Genomic DNA, 23,526 nt, shown 5'->3' on the forward strand with positions numbered 1-23,526 from the left:
AAGAAATTATAATACAAAGAAGCAGAAATGGGATAGAGAAATACCTCAACAGCAAACAGGTAAAAGACTTCTTCACATAAGTGCTTGCAGTCCAGTAAAAATTCCAAGTTGTCTCCACTGTCATATCCCATATATTCACGCTTCTCTTCTGGACTTCAGACCCTGAGATCCGATCCGGTCTGATGTATAGATCCGCTTCCGATCCGATTTACGATAAGCTTTCTAATTCATTTCCTGTTCATATAACGTTAAACACAGCCTATTCAGTATTTCCTCTTCCCGGTGTTTCAGTTATACTTCTTACCGGTATGCTTACTGATCCGTTAACCTATGTCTCATTTCTGACTCGCGTTTGATAACCTTTGCACATGCTTCGTACATAGCCTCGGACCTTTGCTTACTGATACTTCCGTTATCCTCATAGTATATAAACTCGTGTATATGTCCTGTAGTACCTCAGTTCGAATATCATCTTAGTTTGTCCTCTTTCTGTCCTCTGGACTTGAGTCCTTCTTACTCTTGTCACCCTCCGAGACTTCAGATAGATTCCAATAGTCTATATCCTTGGCTCTACCTTTGGGTAGTCTTTACTCTGTTAGTTTCTAGTTCAGATATGTCCGGATTAGCCTTATACGCGTTTCCGATATCCGGAAGACATCCGGATATACTACGAGACCCGTCCGGACCTTTGGACGCGTTATCGTTAGTACTTTGAAATAAGGGACAGTACTTGGGAAAGGGGCACAGCATACGAGCTGAGGCCGAAGTCCTTCGGATCCGACCCTACGAGAGTACGACCTTAACACTCCACCCTTCTTCCTATTCACAATCTTCTGGCCCATTCTCCATCGCACCTGCTCATATGTGAAGTGCATGTGCACAAAGTGGACATTCTTCCTTCAGAAAACACACTGTGACCCCATACTTGGAGCTTTGATAAAGCATGCCAGCCAGATCATGGTATGCCCTAGAGATGCAGCTTTGGTATGTGCGGATGCTGGGATAGCGTTCACATGGTGGAGGGGTGGAGTCTAGAAGGACTATGGTAGGTTGAGGAGGCTGAGAGTGGGCGTGCAAGTGTTGGGATCACTGGATTTAAGTTGTATGTGTGTGAGGGTAAACAGAGGATGAAGGGATGCAGTCAAGATATCCTTACCTGGGTTCTGGGGCGACCACTGTAATTTCCTTCATGCATGGGTTAAATTGAAGCTTGCTATTAGTAGGTTACAGCTTGCCCTGCACACAGCATGTGTAGCTCATCATTCGGTTCAGTCAAAAGGCATAAAAGACCCCCAAACCAGGGAGAACCTTCACTGTATCATGAACACATTTAGAGAGGTCATCCGTTTTTCTGCAAATAGATTTGTTAGGCATTGCAAAGATACCAGAGCAAACACTGACTGGGATTTGCATCCAATCATGTGCTGGCTTTTGTTAATACTGCCATAGTATTTGCGCACTCAAGAACAGCAGCATCATTGTCCTTAGGTGAAGGAGCAGCAATATTGAGTTTACTAAGATTACATAGATTGTTGGCCAGGCCACCGACCTTGGCCAATGAGCACAGTGTTTGTCAGCGGCAACATAGTTGATAGTGGGAGTAGGGAAACAGGAGAATTTGAAAGTAGGCTGATGACATCTCCAATGCAAGCAGCTTGCCAATCATGCATCATGCATCATGCTTGATGCGGCACATCACACCAAGGTTGTCCAGACATATAGCACCATGATGAAGGTATGACAAAAGCTTCATTTGCATGTGTCACTGGTCTGTGAGATGTGTTTACATCAGCTATTGCATTGTTCAAGTTGCTAAGAGACAGTAGTGCTATGAATACTGATAAAACTTCAGAGGCCAGAAAAGAGGAAGCAATGTAAGGTAATTGATTAGATAGATTGCATCAAAGTAGGAAGTGGAAAAGTTAGAAGAACTTTGGAAATTTGCAAGTTTTCTCATCATCTTACAGACTCTTCCACTTGATCTTCCTGCGCAGACATTTTAAGGCCCAGTGATAACAGTGCTCACTAGACACCCTTGGAAGGTGATTTTTGTGAGATGAGGCAAAAGTAATGGTGCATTTCCCATAACTGCTCTTGCAGCATTATCAGCAAGGCAACCAAGTAATCCTGGAGGTACCAGATAACATGTCAGCACCTGAAGGACTTGGAACTTAGACATAATGTGGAACCAGGCTGGCTGCGACAAAGGGCTGAGTGAGGACATGTCTATGAACCATGTAGCAATGTTGTCAAGTGGGAAGGGCAATTCGAACAGGGCAACAATAATGTCATGAATGTCTGGTATTGTTTGAGTGGTGGTGGAGTTGGGGATGTCATATTTGAAGTGCAAAACTTGAGTGCACATGTCATGGCTAAAAAGAAATTCAACCTCATGTGCAAGTGCAGAGAATTCTAGAACATGGCACTCAGACACCTTTAGCTGGTGCTCGAGTGCTTGTTTCATAAGACTGCTGTTGATCAATGGGAGTGCAATTTCGGTTGAAGCACTCCATAAGAGGTTGAGTGACACTGTTGCAGGAAAAACCACCCAAGGTAGGAAATTGAGGCAGGCAGCAAAGTCTCCTTGCAAATGCAAGTGCTGCAGGTGGACCAAGTGAACCTGCGCATACCTCAAGAGCAATGTCAAATGACTGGAAATGACTCCAGAGAGTATGAGCTCCTGGAGAAAAGGTAGGCACTTGAGAGTGTCGAGAAGCTCATTGTAGAGCAGCCTTGCCATGATCAATAAGTCATAGATCACAAGGTGCGTCAGATGCCACCCCTTGAGCATCCCAACATTGAAATCACAGTTTCGAACTTCAAAATGCCTGATGTTGGGAGAAGATGAAGCAAACAGTGATAAGGGAAGGATGAGATGATTTATTGAAGATCCACATACTGCACTTAGAGAGAAGGTGTGGAGGATGGGCAAATGCAGATTGAGATGTGGGACCAAAGATTGAATGAAGTGGCAATGAGCTCGAATATCAATGATATCAATATCTGGCAGCTCCTATAAAACCATGATGAAATTATGAGTGGCATCTTCATCATAGGGTGCCATAATTTGGGCATGGACACCAAAAGGAACTTGGGCAGATCGCTCCAAGATTGTTTTTATCCAAAATCGGTCATCATTAACGTCATCATTAACATCTAGCATGTTACTCCATAGTCTTCCACTGCGATATATAATGTCCTGCTACAAGCTGCAAACAAGTCCCAGGATGAATAATAATTCACGTTGTCCAGGAAATGGAACTACAAGCAAGAAGATGTACTCGAGGATTTCCAGTGGTAAAGAGAAGAGCAGCAGAAGGGAATTGCAGCGAAGTTGATGCTGTTTGATTTGAAACTTGAGTGACTGAACTGATTGGCACAAGCTCTCTACTGTTTTGTCAATACCCCAAATTTCACTGGCCAGAACACCCTCAGGAGAGCTTGACCAGCTGTGGACTGCAGTAGTCCCACTTGCTTGCCAGCCAACCATCCACCAACCAAGGCCAAGCGCATTGACTAGCAACAACATTGTAGTGGAAAGAAGTTTGAGAGTACTGAGTAGCATGTCAGATGAGCATGGGCATCCCACAGAGAGAGGTGGCGGAAAGCTTACTTTATAACTTATCTCTCCATTGTGGTTGTGTTGGGTCGACAGACTCAATTGGAAAGAGTTGAGCCTTTGAGAATTTCGTGTTGTTTGAGCATCTTGATAGAGCTCTTAGAATGGCCTCCCTCATGAGCTGAAACCCACTGAAGCGACAATGAAAATGCACTGACTCAGACATTGAACTCATTGTCACCACCCTCTAGGCAAAACCTGGCATTGTTCCCATTGTTCCCATTGCCCTCAATGAGTTCGCTGCTGTAGAGAATCATGCCTCTCATGGTGTGATATGATGCTTTACACTAGGAGTACATAGCACAAACTTGCAGCATCACTCTGTGTGCTATCCGCAGGTATTCCACTATGAGGCGCAGCTTTCCCGCGCAACGCGCACCATGCACGCACCATTCCTGCGCTTCATGATGTATACACACGTGCGCGTTCCCGCGCTTGAGCACCCTATAGTGCCAGCCATCCAGAAGCACCCATCCACTGTCCACCAAGCCCCCTAGTGCGTATATTTCTATTTCTCTCATTTGCATATTGTTCCGTCTTTATTTTTATCATGGATTCTCACTCATATATATCTTTACATACCTACTTGGTAGCGCTTCAGCTCTGCATTACAGCGCTTAGGCACGCTATATAAGCGCCAGCAGTACATAGTAAAACTTACTTTCCATTTTTACCACTTACTTTACCTCCCAATTACCTGTTACTACTTACTTACTACTTAGCAGAACATAGTAGAACTCTATTCCTTTACATCTCGCACTCTGACATCTCTTGCATCATATTATCACTTAAGTCTAGTCTCTCTATCATTTCTGCATATGCGTGCGCACTTTCACACACTTCGCGCCAATATGCGCGCATGTTCCCACCCCTCGCGCGCACCTGCGCTTTCTCGCACTTCGCTTGAGTGCATACCTCTAGATCTTTGCTGCACTCGCTTCCCCTTTAGGGTCGAACGCACTTGTCTCCTCAAGTAATGCAGACTAGGCAACACGCGACCTTACAACTATTTACAGATACAGTCAGGAGCATCATTTGTTCCTCTCAGTATTGTTGTTTCTACACCACCATCCTCTCCATTAATGATCCCAACCCTACGAGCGACACCATAATCAGGTATTCTGTTGTTCCATGATGGCAAATGAGCTGTGGGGTAGACATCTCAATTTTGAGAATCAAAATCTATTTCTGCATGTTTGCTGACCAAGGATGCTATTGGTCTCATGGTGCACACCATCATTTGCCCTGAGTCTGAGATGCTTGATGTCCGGATCAACGCTCCTCACGCTCTTGACCGCCTTTCAGAAATTTTGATCCATCATGCATTAAAACCAGGCTGGAGTCTAAATGAAGACACATTATTTGTATCTGCACCCTCAGCCAACAATTCTAACCAATAACTCACATTTGAACATCTTATGTAAGTTTGATATTGAATGAACTATATAATGCTATGGCCCATAGTAGGAGGAGGTAAGTCATCTCATAGTCCTGCTATGTTGCTCTTACTATACATCATTCTTAGAACCCTAGCCATTGCTCTCACCATCTATGTCATGTGGTTTTTCCCCACTGATTGTGAACGATGCATGGCTGTTTGCCAAGTTATAGAATTATATCACCAATATTTCATCCAAGGACCTATACTTGATGCAAAAAGAATCTACCTTCAATTGATACAACAAGGTGTATTTTACCTTTATCATGCAGTCTTCGATGTGCAACACTTGGATTCATCAGAGCTTCTTACTCAATGGTGAGGCTTTAAACTGGATTGATATACAGTGGCTCAAAAAAGTGTCCCAATGTTTGTAGCTTTTCATGTAATTGCTATATCATGTGTTGAGACGTGGGAATATGACTAAGCTATAGGGAGATGTCGGAAAGGTCTGCATCTCAGCTTCATTTCGGTTCCCTATACCGTGGGAAACTAATGACATTATGTGAAGATATGAGTATTTTAATTTGATGACTCATTGGGACACTTTTTTGACTTTGAGTTTTACTAATGTAATCTCTATAATTCTAGTACTGTGTGTGACCTCCTTCTGCTCCAATCACTTCTGCCACTCTTCTAAACATATTCTCTATCAATTTTGGGTATTTCTCTTTGGTGATTCCATCATACTCTGCTGTAACACTGTCTCATAGTTGGAATAGCCCCTACAGTGAATCTTGATATGCTACAAGTAATTTCTTGAGTGATTCTCAGGGGTATTCAATATGGTTGATGTCTTGGGTCTATGTTGAACATGATAGAATAGTAATATTATGGTCTTTAAGTTATTTGGTAGCCAATCTAGAAGGTTGCTCTATAAGACTTAAGATCTCTTAATCACTATATTCTAATTGGAAAGACTGCTGATGCTAATAAAGTGATTAAATTGATTATTTCCATCATTCCTATGACTATCTCTACTCAAATAGTCAGACAGACTCTCAAGACAGCCTATCTTAAAGCTATAATCAAGAAAAACAGATTCCTCTGTCTCCAACCTATAAAAATAAAAGACAAGATGCTACTTTCAAGTACAAATATCAGACTGCTAATAGCTGAAAGAGGTTTATCTAGTTAGATAAGGTTAAAATCAATAGGATGAAATCATATGGCAAGGAATTTATATTAAAATAGATAAGACAATCATTAAGATAAAGAAAAGTTAAATAAACACCTTAAGTTTCAAGACAAAACTTGATGGTATAGGACTAATGGAGTGGGAATATTCTATGAAGCAAAGGGGAGGATGAATACAGAGTAGTAAATACTCATTTGACAGGAGTGTCTGCTAAGAAGCATGCAGAAGTTATGAGTTAATGAAGAAGATACTGTTTTGTGATAAGACAATGACCCTAAGTATACCTCTATGTCGGAACTTTTTTTACGGCATTTTAATCCATTAAAATGGCCTAACGACACGGACCTATTATAATACATTATGATCAAACAGTCAGCATTTTGACCCATTTAAGTGCACATCGACATGATGACATAATAGGCATTTTAATGTACCCACCAAGTATCAATGCCCATTTTAATGGTACCCACTGAGTTTTAATATGCATATCAACCGAGTCTTAATGCCATCCTAACGAGGTGGTGATGAGCATGCATTGCATATCAATTGTTATTGCGAGATGTCAATACAAATACTAATCTACATTATGATATCGGTAAAAATGACCCTCTCCCCCATCCTTCTTGCTCTGTTTGCTGCTGACCGTCAGTTGTGTTGGGACAATGATAGTTGTGATGAAGGAATATTGAATGATAATGCACGTCACCGGACTTACGAAGTTTCATACTCATCACCGTCCAAGCCTGCTGCCGCTAGCTACTCCCTTGTCTTGCATGAATGGCCGGTAACTTAGCTAAGAGACACCCGCTCGCCCGCTTCCCATCGCTCTGGGCATGATTCAGAGTCTAGAACCCGGAAATGTTATCAACAACATCGAACATGGCACATATTACACTACTTACCCATTTATTGTTGCCGAGAATGAGGTGTCCCAACCAGGTCGGCGCAGCAGCAGCAGGGAAGGTGGCGTGGCCAGCAACCGCCACTCCAGTGTTTCCCCATTGTGATCATCCGATTTGCGTGTGCGGCGCAGGAAGTGCATCGGGTTCGGATAGCTCAAGTTCCAATCGATTGTTTTCAGGATGTACCGCTCTGCGAGAAGGATATCGGATTCAGTGTAGGATGAGTCCACGCAGTGAAGGAAGTGCGAGATGGATGGTGCAACAATTTCTTCAACCTTTGGAAGCAATGGAGACACGACGTAATGCCCATGAGTTGAAGTTTAGCGAGGGAGACGACACGTGCTGACAAGAACCTTTCGACAATGTTCACGCAGAGGAACACAGTCGCATGAAGTAATCAGAACCGTGCATGTACTTACACCAGCCAATTGAGAAGGATTCCACGCATCGACCAGGCCAGCTCTTTTTGCAATGCCATGTATTTCGGATGAGGAAGTGTTATAAGCTTAAGGCGTTTCATTAATTACAACGGAATGATAAAAATATACGGAGACTCGTACCTTGGTCTGCTTCATGTACTTGAAGATCTCGACAACATATTTGCTGACCATCAATGGATCATCGAAATCCTCAGCATCGAGATCGCCCCACTCGTCACCATCGAGGTCAGCTTCAGGTGCCACATCGACATCCAGAACAGCCGCCACTTCTGCCTCGTGTTGCGTTTGCTCGTCTATGTCAGTCTTGGGAGCATCAGAAGACATTACGATCGTCTTGAACTTCCTCCTGTGTCTCGGTCTTTATTAAGACGAGATGGAAAGAAGTTCATTGAGCAGCCTGAACACGTTGTACCTCCTGGGTGATCACCTGTTGAGTGTTCACCCCCGACCTGCGGGTCGAAACACATCGCGAGGGTTCAGGAGCCGGTGGGTGATCATTCCGTCCTTAGCAGATTCCAGCGGCCTTGTTCTTGTTGATGTTCTTAGTCGTAACTTCGAATAAAATGAGTCAGCATGTTTTATTGTAGGTTGAAAAATTAATAGACGGACATTTGGGTAGCGCCAGAAGAATGCAGGTCGATTCAGACCATAAATGTTGGCCAAGAAGGAGAAGGAGACAGAGCGACAGTGGAAAGTAAAGCAGACCGTGGAGGATGTTGAGAGTTACTGGTTCTAGTTACAGTGATACAAGGTAACAATATCGTAAATTTATCGACCATTGCTTCCCACGGCCGCATAACTTTATCTTTCCGGCTGTGAGTGTCAACCTTGTAGACAAGGTAATTAGGAACTAGCTGAAAGGTTATCAATATGGCGCATCTGAATTCGCAAACTGGGTATGTGGTAGTGTCTGGTGTGAAGATCAACACCAAACTTCGAGGTGTCGCGCTCATCAGCACTCTGTTCATGATTATGGGTATGTGGGGGCGTCCAGCGTGAAGATCAACGCCAAACTTCGAGGTGTCGCGCTCGTCAGCGCTCCGTTCATGATTATGGGTATGTGGGGGCGTCTGGCATGAAGATAAACGCCAAACTTCAAGGTGTTGCGCTCGTCAGCGCTCCGTTCATGATTATGGGTATGTGGGGGCGTCCAGCGTGAAGATCAACGCCAAACTTCGAGGTGTCGCACTCGTCAGTGCTCCGTTCACGATTATGGGTATGTGGGGGCGTTTGGCTAGTATATGCATGCATTCCGAGTTGAAGGACACCTAAACATTCTCAGATTACAATGGAGCTAAAATCTTGTGTCTGTAGGAATTGTGTGATCAGATCTTGATAGTAAGACTAGGAACACAACTACAAGGTAGGGGACTCTAATTTCATGTTGTTGTGTGACGTGAGGAGCGGCGAATAGTTGTGATATCATTGGCCGACGACTTAGGTTTCTTCTTGCCCCTGGATGTCTTTGCCTGAGATTTGGCAACACCAATAAGCCCAGCGGCTGGTAATGCATCCTCACTCTGATCCTGGGGATTGGCCGAAGTCTCTGCATGCGGTGCCATGGGTGTCGGAATAGGTGGAGTTGAGATAGAAGGTTGTGGAATGACAGCAGGCCCTGGGCTGCAACTTCAAGTCGAGGAGTGTCGACAGTGAACATAGTAGGTTGCAAGGTTGCGATGGTTGGCGCTGCGGCTACAGTGGCAAGGTGTACATCTTTATTAGCCTGCTCTTGCAAGTTGACATATTCCAATGACTCATCGTTCGAGTCTGAATCGCTGGCGTCTAGCGCAGCCATAATGCGATCGAGTGATTCAGTGACGCGCTCCACAGTACACTGAGTGTCATCGGATGGCTGCATCTTTACAGTACTACCGAAGACATATCCATTGATTTCGTCGACAATAGATTTGATGCGCTGGTGGGCCCACTTAACAACGAAGAATTTCTTGACTGTCTGAAAGACGGAGTGATATGCGATCGAGGAAATAGCACCAACTCCATCGCCCGAAAATTCCTGGTCCGGAGATAGGATGAATATGATCTACAGGGCGTGATGAGTATCAGCTCAGTATAAATTTAGAGTACTGAAACCTTACTGATGTGATGCCAAATGCAATCAGGCCAGGAGTGCAGCTTGTAAGCTTCCATATCTTGGCATAGGAAGGTGGTCCGCCACGCGCTTTGGAATACAATGACATCTTTCCACATATCGCAACCTTGATAACCTTCGAAACAACATATGAGTAGCTGGGTCTGTTATTGATGAGTAGACTACCTTTGCGATGACGATCCAATTTTTGAAAATTTTCTTCTCATTCACGATGTGGTCAGGGTAAAGTATCGGCGCCTTGAAGATATCATACATCTTTCCCTTGCCTGCTTCCCATCCAATCAAGTCTGTGACCTGCCGGAGGGAAGTACGGTCGTATTTGGAAACGAAATATTCATTAGGCATGTTGAAGATGCCACCTGCAACGGTACGCAGGCTGTTTAGGAATGAAGAGCGAGCTTGCTGCATTCCGCTCCCAAACTAAATGAAGTTTTGGTTAAATTTATAATGATAATATTAATGACTTGAGGTAGGAAAAACTACGCACCTGGTTGAAGAACAGATTTGTTCGCATCCGAGCATGCAACACGTGGTCAATGGATGCATAGAGTTCAGCAACAAGTGCATCCTTTTCTGTAGACCTCTTCGCATAACGATTTGGATTCGAGAGATCGACTAGAGGATCAGGACAGTCTGTTTGAAAAATGACCTTGTCGGGGAGGAACATCTCGGTAGTGAGTGCATACTTTTTGGCCAAGCTTAAAATAAGCTTGTCCGAGTCGATGTCACCCGTCTTCGATGAGTCAGAAGCTACGACGGAGGATGCAGAAGACACAGATGGCGCTACAGATACTTGTGATACAGATGGTACCCTGGATGATGGGCGTTTGCGAGAACGTTTCAGCTGTTGCACAGCAAGAATGTTGTTGCTCTCATTCAGAGACATATTCTGCTGCTGGAGCCGCCCTTGTTGAAGCTGGAGGTATTTAATATACTAATGTATCAAGGCATATGTTAGAATTTAGTATATATGATCTGAATGAAAGCAACAGCGTACCTCTTGGTAGTGCTCGATAGAAGCGTTAACACCCGGTGGAGCCACAGGCCGTTCTTCATCCACCAAGTCTGAGCCTGAATCAGAACTTGAGGATATTGGATTTGAGCCAGAGTCAGACATTTATTATGCAACGGGGAGGAATAGTATGCTCAACGAGCTGGAACCTGAGAGGGTGGGTCACAGGGTGTCGAGTCAAAGCCGTCTCGCAGTTGATGCTATTTTATGCAATCTTGAAGTCGGGTGGTGTCGGAGTGAACTCAATGTAATCATACACGCGGTCCAGGTTTGCTGATCGGCTCATTGAGGGCATGAGGCTGTGACCGAAAAAGTCAAATTGAATGGTAAATTACACGCAATGAAGACGTACATAATCATTATCGCAGCACGACGCAGGTCAATGTGTGATATTACACGTTGCAAGTCTACACACTATCATGCGGACAGATCAAGTCTTACGATTCAGATAAAACAAGGTCACTTACGTCTGTAAAACGGTGAATGTTGAGGGCTTGCCATCTTGCCGTGCATGAAAATACTTATCCGATCAAGCTGAGCCTCCCACATGAGGAATTTATTTGAAGGGCGTGTGCTCCAAGATACTCTAATTGAACAGATCGGAATCGAGGTGAGAGTTCATTCTAGGTTCGATGGTCGAGGTGGAACAAATAGAAGTGTAATGGACTCAGCCCGAAGCTTGAAAGTACACGTTTGAGGATTGTTCGTTCCTAATTTGATGCTTATTACAATGAGGTGTAAATGAATCGAGCCTCATTTTTGAACCGAATTGAACTCACTTCGAAGTCACCTCAGTTCAATTGCAACACTACCCTCAACACAGTAGCTCAGTTGTCAGAACTTTCCATCATGGCGCTGAGATGCCCACCTAGCCATATGCTGACAATGTGTAACAATGCTTTTGGAAGATGGTGTTGATACGAGGAATACTGCGGTCCCAGTAGGTACAAGATCTTAGACTTCGAGGGTAAGGCGCCGGTTCTAGCATCGCTTGATACTGTGTCTGAAAACCAATATTAAGTCAATGAATTAGAGGCAATACAACAATACAAGATGAACGTAAGATGGATTCGTCAAATGGTAAGACTCCGATGGCTGATTTCCAGTGCCTGCTCGAGTCGAGAGTGATGGATACGTAGATGCTTGTGGGAATGCGCTACAAGGGAAATTTAAGGTGTTTTTCTACTGACAACTGTAAATAGAGTGTGATGATCACCAAACGAATGCGAAGGTGATATGGAGTAACTCACTTTCAAGTCTGATACATCGGCCCTCTAAGCTACTGGGCATGATAGTGCGATGAAGCAAGACAACAAGATCAAGGATGGGCGGTGGTGGGAGTTATCTGGAAGAACTTCGTCGCCTTCAACTGCCGGAAGAGATTCTTTTAGTCATCGCATTCTCAGGTTGACTCTTGAGCTCATTGAGGACGAAACACTTGAGCAACTCGAACAACTTCTGATGTGATATACAAACTTTGACTGGCTGGTTAGGAGGAAGTGCTTCAAGTACCAGTTCTTCACCAGAGATACGTCCTGCGCATGATGCATGCGATCAGAGTGCCAATTATAAGGCTCAGGCGCCCATCATAGAGCATCACAATAGAAGTGAGGTCGTTCTCGAGAGGCCTGTCCTCACATCGCATCGTAAATTCTTCAATTGCCGGAATTGCAGGGAATCTTGGCTGACGAGGTCTTTGGGTGTCGTTCAGAACTGCGTGGAATGTGCAAATGGGTGGGTAGGGCATGGGAAATATCTGTAATACTACCACTAGTACATGTTATTGATCTGCGAAGGAGCATATCAATAAAAGTTTGTTGCAAGCGAAAGATGAGGAGACAAAAACGTACCAACAATACTGATAATAGCTTGCCTCACAATGGTTGAGCGCTAGCCTGGAGTGCCTTGACTCGAAGGAACATGTCAGTGTCCACAGTGTGGATGACGAAGTAATCCCCATCTGTTTCGGGATTTCTGGCGAGAGCAGCTCCCCGAACGATTGACCGAACCGAAATGATTTCAGAAGAAGAGCGAGGTTTGGCTCGCACGCGCCACAATCCCATATCATTATCCCGCCTCCGATGACTATTAGCAATACCGACGTCATATGGCTGAATAAGTGCGAGAGGGAATTCAGTGCCGCCAACCAAACAAGTGAACATGTATACGAGGCGAGCGAAGAATGGTGTGTTTGCAGTGTTCACGATGACGCAGTCGTATCTCGGCGATCCATAGAACTTTGGATTGCATTGGAGTAGGTCTCGGTGCATGCACCAGTCGACTAGTGATTCATAATTGATCCGCAAGAACCTAAACTCTGTTATCTGATAGAAATGCATCAGTATTATCAATTGAATGTAAAGTAAACGTACTGTATCCTCTGCTTGCATGTGAATGCGCCTTCCATCTGGTAATGGAATGTTATTCTGTGGCAGGAAGCCATTTAAGAAGTCGTTTAGCTTCATCCGAAAGTTGGTGAAGGCCCTGTCAGTTCCATGCAAGTGCATGATGTCGGAAAAAGAGTTATTACCCTGCCTTGAACCTAAATGTGCGTGAATAGTAGTAGATTTAGATGTTCCAGCGTCGGAGTCATCCAGTACTTCGTTGGTCTCAGGGTCACAGGTGTCTCGTTGATTGTACTTGTCGAGTTCGTCGAGTTCAGAGCGCATGGATGTCGAAGTTAGAAGCCATTCATCATAGTGTAGAATCTGTAACAATTAAAAACTATTGGTCTGAATCTGCATAACAATATAGTTAAGCAACGAACCTGAGAAGCAACATTCTTGAAATTTGTGCGTTGAAGATAGATTTTTCGTAAAGAGCCATGCATCTTTTCATTTGGCTTGGTACTGTAGTTACGTGTCACACCTTTGGCTAGAATATCGTCGAATGCATGCGAGACCAAGTGTTTCTTTGGAAAGTTCCAATTTTTGTTGGTTTCGGGGTGCGATTGTGCAATATATTCCTAATGAAAAGTCAGACAATTGTCATCGAAAACATCGGAACAACTTACATCCATCATTTCTGAGAACTTTTGCAGTGCCAGCCTTCCAGCTGCGATTGTATCCTCTGTATGTACTTCTAATGAGACATAAATATCAAACTCGACGTAGTAGTGAATGCAACGAAGAAGTAACTGTCCCAGTTTACAGTGGGATGAAGTAAGGATATCCTGTGCCGCAAAAACGATCATCTAAGTTTGTGTAAGTACCTAAAATCATTTATGATGGTGCAGACAAACCTTGGACAGATCACCGAGAACAGAACCATCAGTGAAATCAACTGCGACGACAGATGAAAAATGTGTTAAATTAGGCCATCGTGGAAGTTCATCGAAGCTAAGACACTGAGTCAGAAGTAGTGTCAATGTATTATAGCCACAATACATACTTTTTATCGAGTTTGACAGCCGCTTCACGCCCGAGGTCCAAAATCCAAAACTTTACTTCCTTCCACAAATGGTCACCCCATAATCCTTCCTCGTTTGTATGCAGGCGGTCGAAAGAAAGTGCACGATGAACATCGACATGAAGGATTCTCGAGAAGACATTCTAACAATTGAATTACATCAGCAAACTTGTCAATAGTAATAGATATAACAGCAGAAATGGTAAAATGGGAAGGAAGTGAAGTTTTTCATATGAGGTCGTGAATTGTTTGAAATACAAGTCAATCATTGTAAGAGGAAGGGTAAGTTGGGAGGGAAATGCATACCTCAACGTTTCGAAGCGAGAAAGCCTTTAGATGATCCTCTTTTTCCTTCTCAGACGGCTTTGATCTTGCAGTGCGGAGTATGTCTTCAGATTGGTGGCTTGTGCGCAGCTCATGGGTACGGAGAATGGACTGCTCGTCTTGTGGAACCAAACAAACTGGACACGGAAATTTTCCCTTAAGCCCACGGATCAATGCCATGATACATCTATAATTTGTACATGAGCAGCTCACAATAGTTAACTTGTAGTACTAGTATGACTTACTGTTCTTCGTAATCGGCACTTAAGATTAAAATGAGGGGCCAGAGATGACGTCGGATTCCGTCTCCGCATTCAAACCAATAGCCTGTATTTGAGTGCTTCGCAACCGAGGCCAGAAGCTGGTAGAAGGATGTATGCCAGACAGCATTTTTAAAGTCTACATAGTTCTTCTTTTTCGCATGTTCTTGATCCTCAACAATCTGAATTAATATAATGGCAGTCAGCATTACTATGAACTGAACAAGCTTGTCAGTATACTAACAATGGGCAGCCAGCCAACGACACGACCACCTCCTAGGGCAGTATTACTGTTACGAATATGAACCGGTAGGTTAGCGATGCGCGCAATGATTGGATAGCCTTTTTGGCTCCCAAATGACGATAGTTTACTCTTGTCCGCATAGAGGATGAATGCTAGTGGTTTTGCATCGGGCGGAAGCTGCGACTACAATTACAACAGTTTTGTAGCATATTATTAATTTAAAGAAACAAACAATAGATCAAATGTCGAAACATACTTGTGCCTTCCAAAACGCATCGGCAGTCCATGGTTCATCAATAAAACGTACAAATCTTTCTCCGTTGAATTTCGAGAGACATTGAGCATCAAATACAAAATGAGGTGCGAGACGTTTGTCTCGCAACAAGTCAAGGACCCAATCCCAGAGAGGGCGGTAGTGCATGTCGAATTCGCGCACTTCATTTCCGAGGGGAACAGACACTGCATCGTTCTGAAACTATGCACTAATGATCAGCTTATGGTAATGTACTAGTAGTAGCTACACGAGACAACACTTACTCTAGTATAACGTTGCGAAGCAAGGTCCCAGAGGGAGTGGACTTCATCATGATTATGCAGTGTGAACGTGTCATTGCCACTAGCAGATCGATGTATGAGATTGATAAGGCGATTGGTTTGATCCTTTGTCATCGCAGCTTCGAGTGCAATCTCTGCTACTTCGAAATCAAGCCGTGTGCGGAATGGCTCCCATGGTGAGTCGTTACGAGGTACATAGTCTTCTGTTGGGCAGCTGCGAGAGAACTCAGAGAAGCGATGCACGGTAGAAGGAATTTGGCTGTGAGGATGATGCTCGACTTTGATATCGTCAAGCTCGTGCGCAGGCTGATTGAGATCAGGATTGGACTCGTTGGGACCAGGATCGGGCTCGTTGGGACCAGGATCGGGTTCGTTGGGACCAGGATCGGGTTCGTTGGGACCAGGATCGGGCTCGTTGGGACCAGGATCGGGTTCGTTGGGACCAGGATCTGGTTCATTGGGACCAGGATCGGTTTGGTGGAAGTCAGGTAATGGGTCCGCCGGAGGGTATTGGCGAGGTGAAGACCCTCGCATAACTGATACTGTTAGTCTCAGTATAACACTAATCAAATTGAATCAAACGTACCAATGTCTGAGTCTGCGGCCCATATCGCGGTGGCATTCACTGTGTTGCGAGAAGAAAATTCTAAACCATAGTACTATTGTTAAAATATGAGTGCTCACCTGCAGATGATTGCGCATCCTCCAAACGTTGTAAATTATTACGAATTTTGCGACGCTGCCTTCGAAGTTCTGTAAAAAAAATTATCAACCATCTATCAAGTACATCATTGAAAGACAACTGATTCGAGTGCTCACCTTTCTTTTCGGCTTTCTGAACTATGCTAACAAACTCCTCATCTTCCTGCCGTTCCCGTTCCTTCTTCGCGCAAGACCTCGAATGGGATCCTAACCCACGCGCACGCACATTCACTCCACATCGATCACACGTCACAAGGTCTGATGCTCGTTGTTTTGACTTAGGCATTGATGTCAAGTAGCAAACGAGCAACGAGCAAGCTGATAGTGATCATATAATATTAGAGTGAGAGCGTAAAGCTGCGAGTAACGGAGTGCATACCGAGGACCAAGCGTCAAAGCCCGTCAGGAATACAGACAATGATTGAGGAGATGATATGTTTCGTTTAAACAAATTGGATATGCTTGGAAGAATTGTTGAGCAGAAGAACGACGAGTTTTGGATAGGGAAGACGTTTGGACTGACTGTAGACTTCGGATAGACGATGGGAGTGAACAAAAGTTGTTGTTATCGATGGTATGCGAGAGAATAAGATTATAAATCAAAGTGACAAGACGGTCCAGGGCTCAGTTCAGTTGAGAATAAAGAAGACAAATGAGACTGGAAAAGAGGCGTACAGTGTCGGAATCGAAAAAGAGGCGTACAGAGTCAGAACCGTTGATGCAGCATGTGTCGCCTCGCCTAGGTATAAGTCATATCAGTAATCCGAATCAGAATTGCATCAGCATGATATTCAAACTCCGCTTAAGGCGTCATAATGAGGTCGTAATGAGGGTCAAAATCATTTTGAGCCTGATTGTAACGCGTGACCATTATGATGCCGGTAAAAAATCTCCGACATAAATAAGCCACCAATAGCTTGCAAACCATGATATTACTATTCTATCATGTTCAACATAGACCCAAGACATCAACCATATTGAATACCCCTGAGAATCACTCAAGAAATTACTTGTAGCATATCAAGATTCACTGTAGGGGCTATTCCAACTATGAGACAGTGTTACAGCAGAGTATGATGGAATCACCAAAGAGAAATACCCAAAATTGATAGAGAATATGTTTAGAAGAGTGGCAGAAGTGATTGGAGCAGAAGGAGGTCACACACAGTACTAGAATTATAGAGATTACATTAGTAAAACTCAAAGTCAAAAAAGTGTCCCAATGAGTCATCAAATTAAAATACTCATATCTTCACATAATGTCATTAGTTTCCCACGGTATAGGGAACCGAAATGAAGCTGAGATGCAGACCTTTCCGACATCTCCCTATAGCTTAGTCATATTCCCACGTCTCAACACATGATATAGCAATTACATGAAAAGCTACAAACATTGGGACACTTTTTTGAGCCACTGTACATTCATGATCTCTAATATGATTATGCAGGAACTCTGGGAATTCAGATGATCTTATTGGTAAATAATGTGTTATTTCTGCTTTCATCATTCCTAAAACTCTGGGTACAGTTTCATAAACCGCATGCAGTGCTCAATGTACCAGCATATATAGGAATACATTCATGTGGGAGTCGGGGATTACACCTCCAGGATATTGTGCTTTGAAATACAGCAAACATTTAACAGAGCTTGTCATACAAACTCAAACATGTACTGGAAGTCCCCACATTTCCCATAAATTTTCCTCACCCCATCAGCATTGAGCAATGTCTCAATACACTGAACATGTGTCACACCCTTTGGATGTGTCTTTTCCTGGCACCGGAAAATTGCCACATCCTTTCCCTTGCATGGCCGATTTGCTACATATTTTGCAAGTTTGTTGCAGCATTGGACATCCACACCATTAGGCCACTGCCACCAAGCACATTCAACAAGGTGTCCAACCTGAGACTTATTTGCAATATAAACAGAGGTGTGAAAAGCGACTTCTTTCTTGAATGTGCGATGCACAGCCAAATCGAACAGTTCACAACCAAAGATATGAAAATCCATTAGAGTGAACAAAAATTGGGTGGATACTGCCTTATTCTGTTGAATATCATTACTTATGCAGAACAATAGTATTAAATCCTATTGCTAGTGAGCAAGAAAATGCGAAGATGTGGTCACGATGAAGGACATAGTCAGTGTCATTGATCTGAGTTAGTTTTTCTGGTAGGAAGTATCTGGGGTCCTCAGCCTTTTCTTACCCTTTCACCAGCAACAGTTTTTGACAATGGCAAGGGCAAATAAAAGGCTCTTGTTTTCTTGAGCAGGTTGCAATGATAGATACTGTATCCTTTAATTGCTCATCCTAGGGATAGATAATAGCATGCTTTGTACATAGTGTATATGTTAGCCTTTCACTCTGCTGATAATAATTCAAATAAGCCTAGCCTTTACTCAATGCAGACATTCTTGGATATTGCAAGGTGGTGATTTATCATCCGCTTGCATACAAAAGACCAACAAATTGATATCATTTTGAATCTTAATACTTCTAATGTATCTTTCTAATAAAAAGTCTGAGGCTTCACTCACAACATGTGTAGGTCATTATGTCCCCAAATAATTTCTACTGGGTCGTCTCGTGAATTGTTAAGGTTTATTACAGAGCTTGTTTAATTGAGACACTAGTTGGAAATTTTTTTAATTCACATCATTTAAAGGCAGCCTTTCAGTTACCTGTCAGTATCAAATATTTCAAAGCCTTCTGCCAGTCCTTTTCTGCATGTGTATTTTAACCTATATGAATAAAAAGTTTCAAGGATTTTGTGTTCCATTAGACTGCCAGTTGGAAAGCAATCTTGCATAAGATAAATTCCTTGTAAATCTGAAACCATTATCCATCCATTCAAAAGATAGAATATGTTGCAGATTTTGAATCCTTCTGACCTCCAGCAGTGTTTGTTTTTGAAAACATATTTTTTGTTGTAAGGATTGTTATGAATGTCAAAATTTCATGTTGAGTGAAATCAAACCTTACTAGTCTCACATATCCTACCCTGCTACCATAATGCAACTGCACAAAAAAGCCCATCATCCATGCATCATTCAGCTGGTTCTTGATTATATCTTACTGGTTGTAGTAAATGTCTAGGAATATAAAACACTTGTAGGGACTTGTAACACCACAGAAGTTAAAATTTTCAGCCATGCAATAGCTCTCAAATTTTATAAAATTAAGGTTTACATCCATTGTCCTGAAAGGCATTATAAATTTGTCCGTTTTTCATGCCTTTCTGATGCCTTTCATATGCTCAAAAAGGCTGCTCCTGCTGCAGTGTAAGTGACTGGTATAAAGTTTAAAAACTAGTAGATTTGTACAACCAGCATCACAAACATGTACATGTAACATATCACAAATATAATCCTGACAATGCACAGGGAATCCACATCAGGAAAACCCCAACTTGCTTAATCTTACTTAATTAACTTACCCACATTTGTTTCCTCTCTCATGCATCACCCACCTAGTAAATCTTGTATTTTTTAGTGCAGCCTGTAACAAAACATGTATATTAATATTATTATATGACTGAACAACTTTTTTTGAATATGTCAAAGTTGAATTCTGGCAAAGTAGGCTAAGTCACAAAGTGTTATACACTCAAATAGGTTTGTTATGTGGAGCCCTAAGGTGGGTGTTGTCCACTAACATTTGTGATGTAACTGGAAGGATCCGGTGTAGAAACAACAATACTGTGAGGAACAAATGATGCTCCTGACTGTATCTAAAAAATATTGTAAGGTCGCATGTTGCCTAGTCTGCGTTACCTGAGGAGACAAGTGCGTTCGACCCTAAAGGGGAAGCGAGTGCAGCAAAGATCTAGAGGTATGCGTTGAAGCGAGGCGCGGGAACACACGTGTATTAGCGCGAAGCGCGGGAAAGCATGTGCACACGTGCAGAAATGATAGAGAGACTAAGCTTAAGTGATAATATAATGCAAGATAAGTGAAGAGTGATGCGAAGTGTAGAGGAATAGATTTCTACTATGTTCTACTAAGTAGTAAGTGCTAGGTAGAGTGAGAGGTGAAGTTCAGTGGTAAAAAGGTAAGTCTGGAGTAGTATGTACTGCTGGCGCTTATATAGCGTGCCTAAGCACTGTAATGCGGAGCCGAAGCGCTACCAAGTAAGGTATGTAAAGATATATATAAGTAAGGGTCCATGATAAAAATAAGGTGGAACAATATACAAATGAGAGAAACAGAAATATACGCACTAGAGAACTTGGAGGACAGTGGATGGATGCATCTGGATGGCTGGCACTATAGGGCACTCAAGCGCGGGAATGCGTGCACGCATATACATCGCGAAGCATGGGAAAGCTGCGCCTCATATAGGGATAGCTGCGGGTAGCGCACGGAGTGATGCTACAAGTTTGTGCTATGTACTCCTTGGTGGAAACTGCCATATCACGCCATGAGAGGCATGAGTCTCTACACCAGCACAGTGAGTGAGACTGGCGACATCTAGTTGGCAGCAATCACAGATGCGCTGTAGGTACAACAATTCAGATGTAGGGGCTGCATGGCGTAGTGGTACCATTGCCAGCCTTGTTCAGAGGGTCGCAGGTTTGAATCCTGCAATAAACCACCAGGAGGTTTTAGTGGGTATTGCGTGTCAGTCGAGTCCCACAGTACCTAGAAATCTAGGTCTGCGTAAATGCATTCCCTCCTGACAGGTTGAAATTCCTGTATCGCTGGGTGTAATTCCCGGCATCCTAACGGGCCAACCTGGATTGACCTTGTCAGTTACCAGAAGCCAGTGGCCTCGAGCCACACGTTCTACCAAAAAAAAAAAAACAATTCAGATGGTGTATACTGAACTATGTGTTGGGTCTGCTTGCCTAAGCTGCTATGCTTGTAGTGACAAGAGCATTCGACCCTAAAGGGAAAGCAAGTGCAATAAGGATCTAGGAATTGATGCAGAGGGTGCTGTTCGTTGGCTGACGTGAAGCATATGAGGTGCAAGCATGAGTATGGAGTGCTTGAATGGCATGAGCATGGGAGAAGCACGAGGTAGGTTTATAAGGGAGGTTCGTAATAGACATTAAGGATATTCTTAGTGCCAATAGCTACTGACTATGGCATGTGACAGATGAGCTGTACACTGATAGTGATGTGCAGGGAGCTTCTATATGATTCGATGATCTAAAACATAAACTACAGGTTCCTATATATATGTCTAAAAATGTGCCCCTGAAGCAGAGCTGAAGTGAGTAGGTAAGTATGCAATTAAGGGTCCATGACATGAGAATTGAGCAATCATTAAATATAATAGTCTGATATGAAGAAAATGATATGAACACGTTGTAGAAACAACAACACAGTGAAGTATGAACGAGGCTCCAGACTGTATCTATAAATGTTGTAAGGTCGTGCATTGCCTAGTCTGCTATACTTGAGGCGACAAGTGTGTTTGACCCTAAAGGGGAAGTGAGTACAGCAAGGATCTAGAAGTATGCGCTGAAGTGAAGCACAAGAAAGTACAGGTGTGCACAAGGCACAAAGGCATGAGAATGTGTGCGCATGCTGCGCAACGTGCAGGTATGCAGAAATGAGAGAGACTAAGCTTAAGCAATGATATGATGTAAGATAAGAGATGAGAGTGCAAGATGTAAAGGAATAGATTTCTACTGCGACTTTCTAGGTAGTAAGTGGGTTGGTAAAGTTGGGTAAAGTGAGAAGTTAGGTGAAAGGTAAGGTGAGTACTGCTGGTGCTTATATACAGTGCCTAAGCGCTGTCATGCGGAGCCGAAGCGCTACCAAGTAAGGTATGTAAAGATATATATAAGTAAGGGTCCATGATAAAAATAAAGGTGGAATAATATGCAAATAAGGAAAATGGAAATACATGCACTAGAGAGCTTGGTGGACAGTGGATGGATGCTTCTGGATGGCTGGTGCTATAGGGTGCTCAAGCACAGGAAAGCGCACACACATATACATCGCAAGCGCGGGAAGGGTGCATGGAAAAGCTGCGCCTCATATAGGGATAGCTGCGGATAGCACACAGAGTGACACTGCAAGTTCATGCCATGTACTCCCTAGGGAAAAGTGCTATATCAGACCATGAGAGGCATGAGTCTCTACAATGTACCAGTGAGGTTAGTTTGGACAATGGATGGACATGCGACGTAGGGTGCTTCGAGCATGGGAAAGCACATGAGAATGCAGCACTTGGGGTGGCCGATGCATGGGAAGGTAGCGCACGCTTGGTGTGGGAGAGTTTTGCTTTGTATAGTGAATGATTGGAGAGGTATTGACACAAGTTGTGCATGGAACTGTACTTTGAGATGGTCACATATATAGCCTCTACAAGGCCACAGAGATGTCAGTCTCTACAGCACGTGTCATGTGACTACTAAGACAGATGTCTCCAAAGTCACCAGGCTCAAGGTAAGGACAGTCTTGTCCAAACAATAACAATGAGTGTCAATTGTATAGACTTAAGTGCGAAGAGCACTTAAGAAAAGATACTAGAGACTGAAGCTTGAGAGGCTTCAGAGAGAAGTATGTTTGAGGGAAGATTGAGTAGATTCAAGTTAGAGAATCTAGTACAAGGTGACTGACTACTTATACTAAGTGGAAAAGATTAAGGGCTGGGTTACTGTACTATAGGTAAAGGTAAAGGGGAAACAGAAGGGGTATAGGTACACTTGCAACATAGCCTAGATTAGTGATGGATGATCAAATGTAGAATGAGACTAAGAAATGTTAGAACGAACCAATGGTAAGAATACAATGCGCAGCAGGCATGAGTCAAAGAGATAGAAAAGGAAAGCTATATTAGTGGCATGAATAAGGATGAGTCATAGTCTGAAGGCACATGCATACATTGGTGTGAGAGGAGAGAAACAAGGAATGGAAATGGTCCTGAGGATCTGGTCAACAGATAGTTGGTAGAGGAGGGCAAGCCGGTAGCAGGTGAGGGCGAGAATGAAGGGAAAATGATAGGGGGGTCATATGACTGATGTTACTTGTAACACAAAGTATGACTCAAGTCTGTTTAAGGCAAGCTTAAGTAAGTTGGGTTTTTCCTGAAGCATAAACTGCATGATCATAGCATATTTCTCTTTAGTAAAAAGAGAGAAGTTGCCATAGATTGAGCAATAAATGACCCACATGATATTGCTATTCTGTTGTTGTGGACCACTTGATTTGAAATGACAAGAGAAGCCAGAGGAAGCTATGATGAAGATGATAATGTCAATGAACTGGATGCCATGAAGTCAAGAATGCTAGATGGAGGCAATGAGAGACAAAAAGGAGAGGAATCAGCCATGGATGACTAAGACATCTGGAACTGGTAAAGAGACTTACATCTCTATAGTCTCATAGAGGCCCAATCTTCCAATGCTTTAATCACT

General features: G+C 43.2%; 3 protein-coding genes across 3 annotated transcripts; all 3 read right to left on the reverse strand.

Moving 5' to 3' along the window:
• Positions 1 to 7,093: 7,093 nt before the first annotated feature.
• On the reverse strand, positions 7,094 to 7,708 carry F5891DRAFT_1131482 (uncharacterized protein; the record flags this gene model as incomplete). The annotated part of the gene is made up of 3 exons (XM_041364673.1): positions 7,094 to 7,372; positions 7,519 to 7,602; positions 7,658 to 7,708. The coding sequence occupies 3 exons, from the start codon at positions 7,706 to 7,708 to the stop codon at positions 7,094 to 7,096; spliced, it is 414 nt and encodes a 137-aa protein (XP_041218291.1).
• A 1,208-nt stretch (positions 7,709 to 8,916) lies between these two features.
• On the reverse strand, positions 8,917 to 10,764 carry F5891DRAFT_1197363 (uncharacterized protein; the record flags this gene model as incomplete). The annotated part of the gene is made up of 6 exons (XM_041368475.1): positions 8,917 to 9,157; positions 9,193 to 9,578; positions 9,634 to 9,762; positions 9,813 to 10,067; positions 10,135 to 10,581; positions 10,645 to 10,764. 6 exons carry the CDS (start codon positions 10,762 to 10,764, stop codon positions 8,917 to 8,919), a joined length of 1,578 nt encoding a protein of 525 aa, XP_041218292.1.
• A 1,769-nt stretch (positions 10,765 to 12,533) lies between these two features.
• On the reverse strand, positions 12,534 to 15,984 carry F5891DRAFT_964024 (uncharacterized protein; the record flags this gene model as incomplete). Its single annotated transcript, XM_041376064.1, has 11 exons — positions 12,534 to 12,983; positions 13,032 to 13,367; positions 13,427 to 13,624; positions 13,673 to 13,852; positions 13,901 to 13,997; positions 14,050 to 14,210; positions 14,374 to 14,578; positions 14,637 to 14,833; positions 14,896 to 15,078; positions 15,152 to 15,370; positions 15,433 to 15,984. The coding sequence occupies 11 exons, from the start codon at positions 15,982 to 15,984 to the stop codon at positions 12,534 to 12,536; spliced, it is 2,778 nt and encodes a 925-aa protein (XP_041218293.1).
• Positions 15,985 to 23,526: the final 7,542 nt, after the last annotated feature.

This window comes from Suillus fuscotomentosus, assembly GCF_016647785.1.
Source record: "Suillus fuscotomentosus strain FC203 chromosome Unknown F5891scaffold_121, whole genome shotgun sequence".
NCBI classification, from domain to species: domain Eukaryota; kingdom Fungi; phylum Basidiomycota; class Agaricomycetes; order Boletales; family Suillaceae; genus Suillus; species Suillus fuscotomentosus.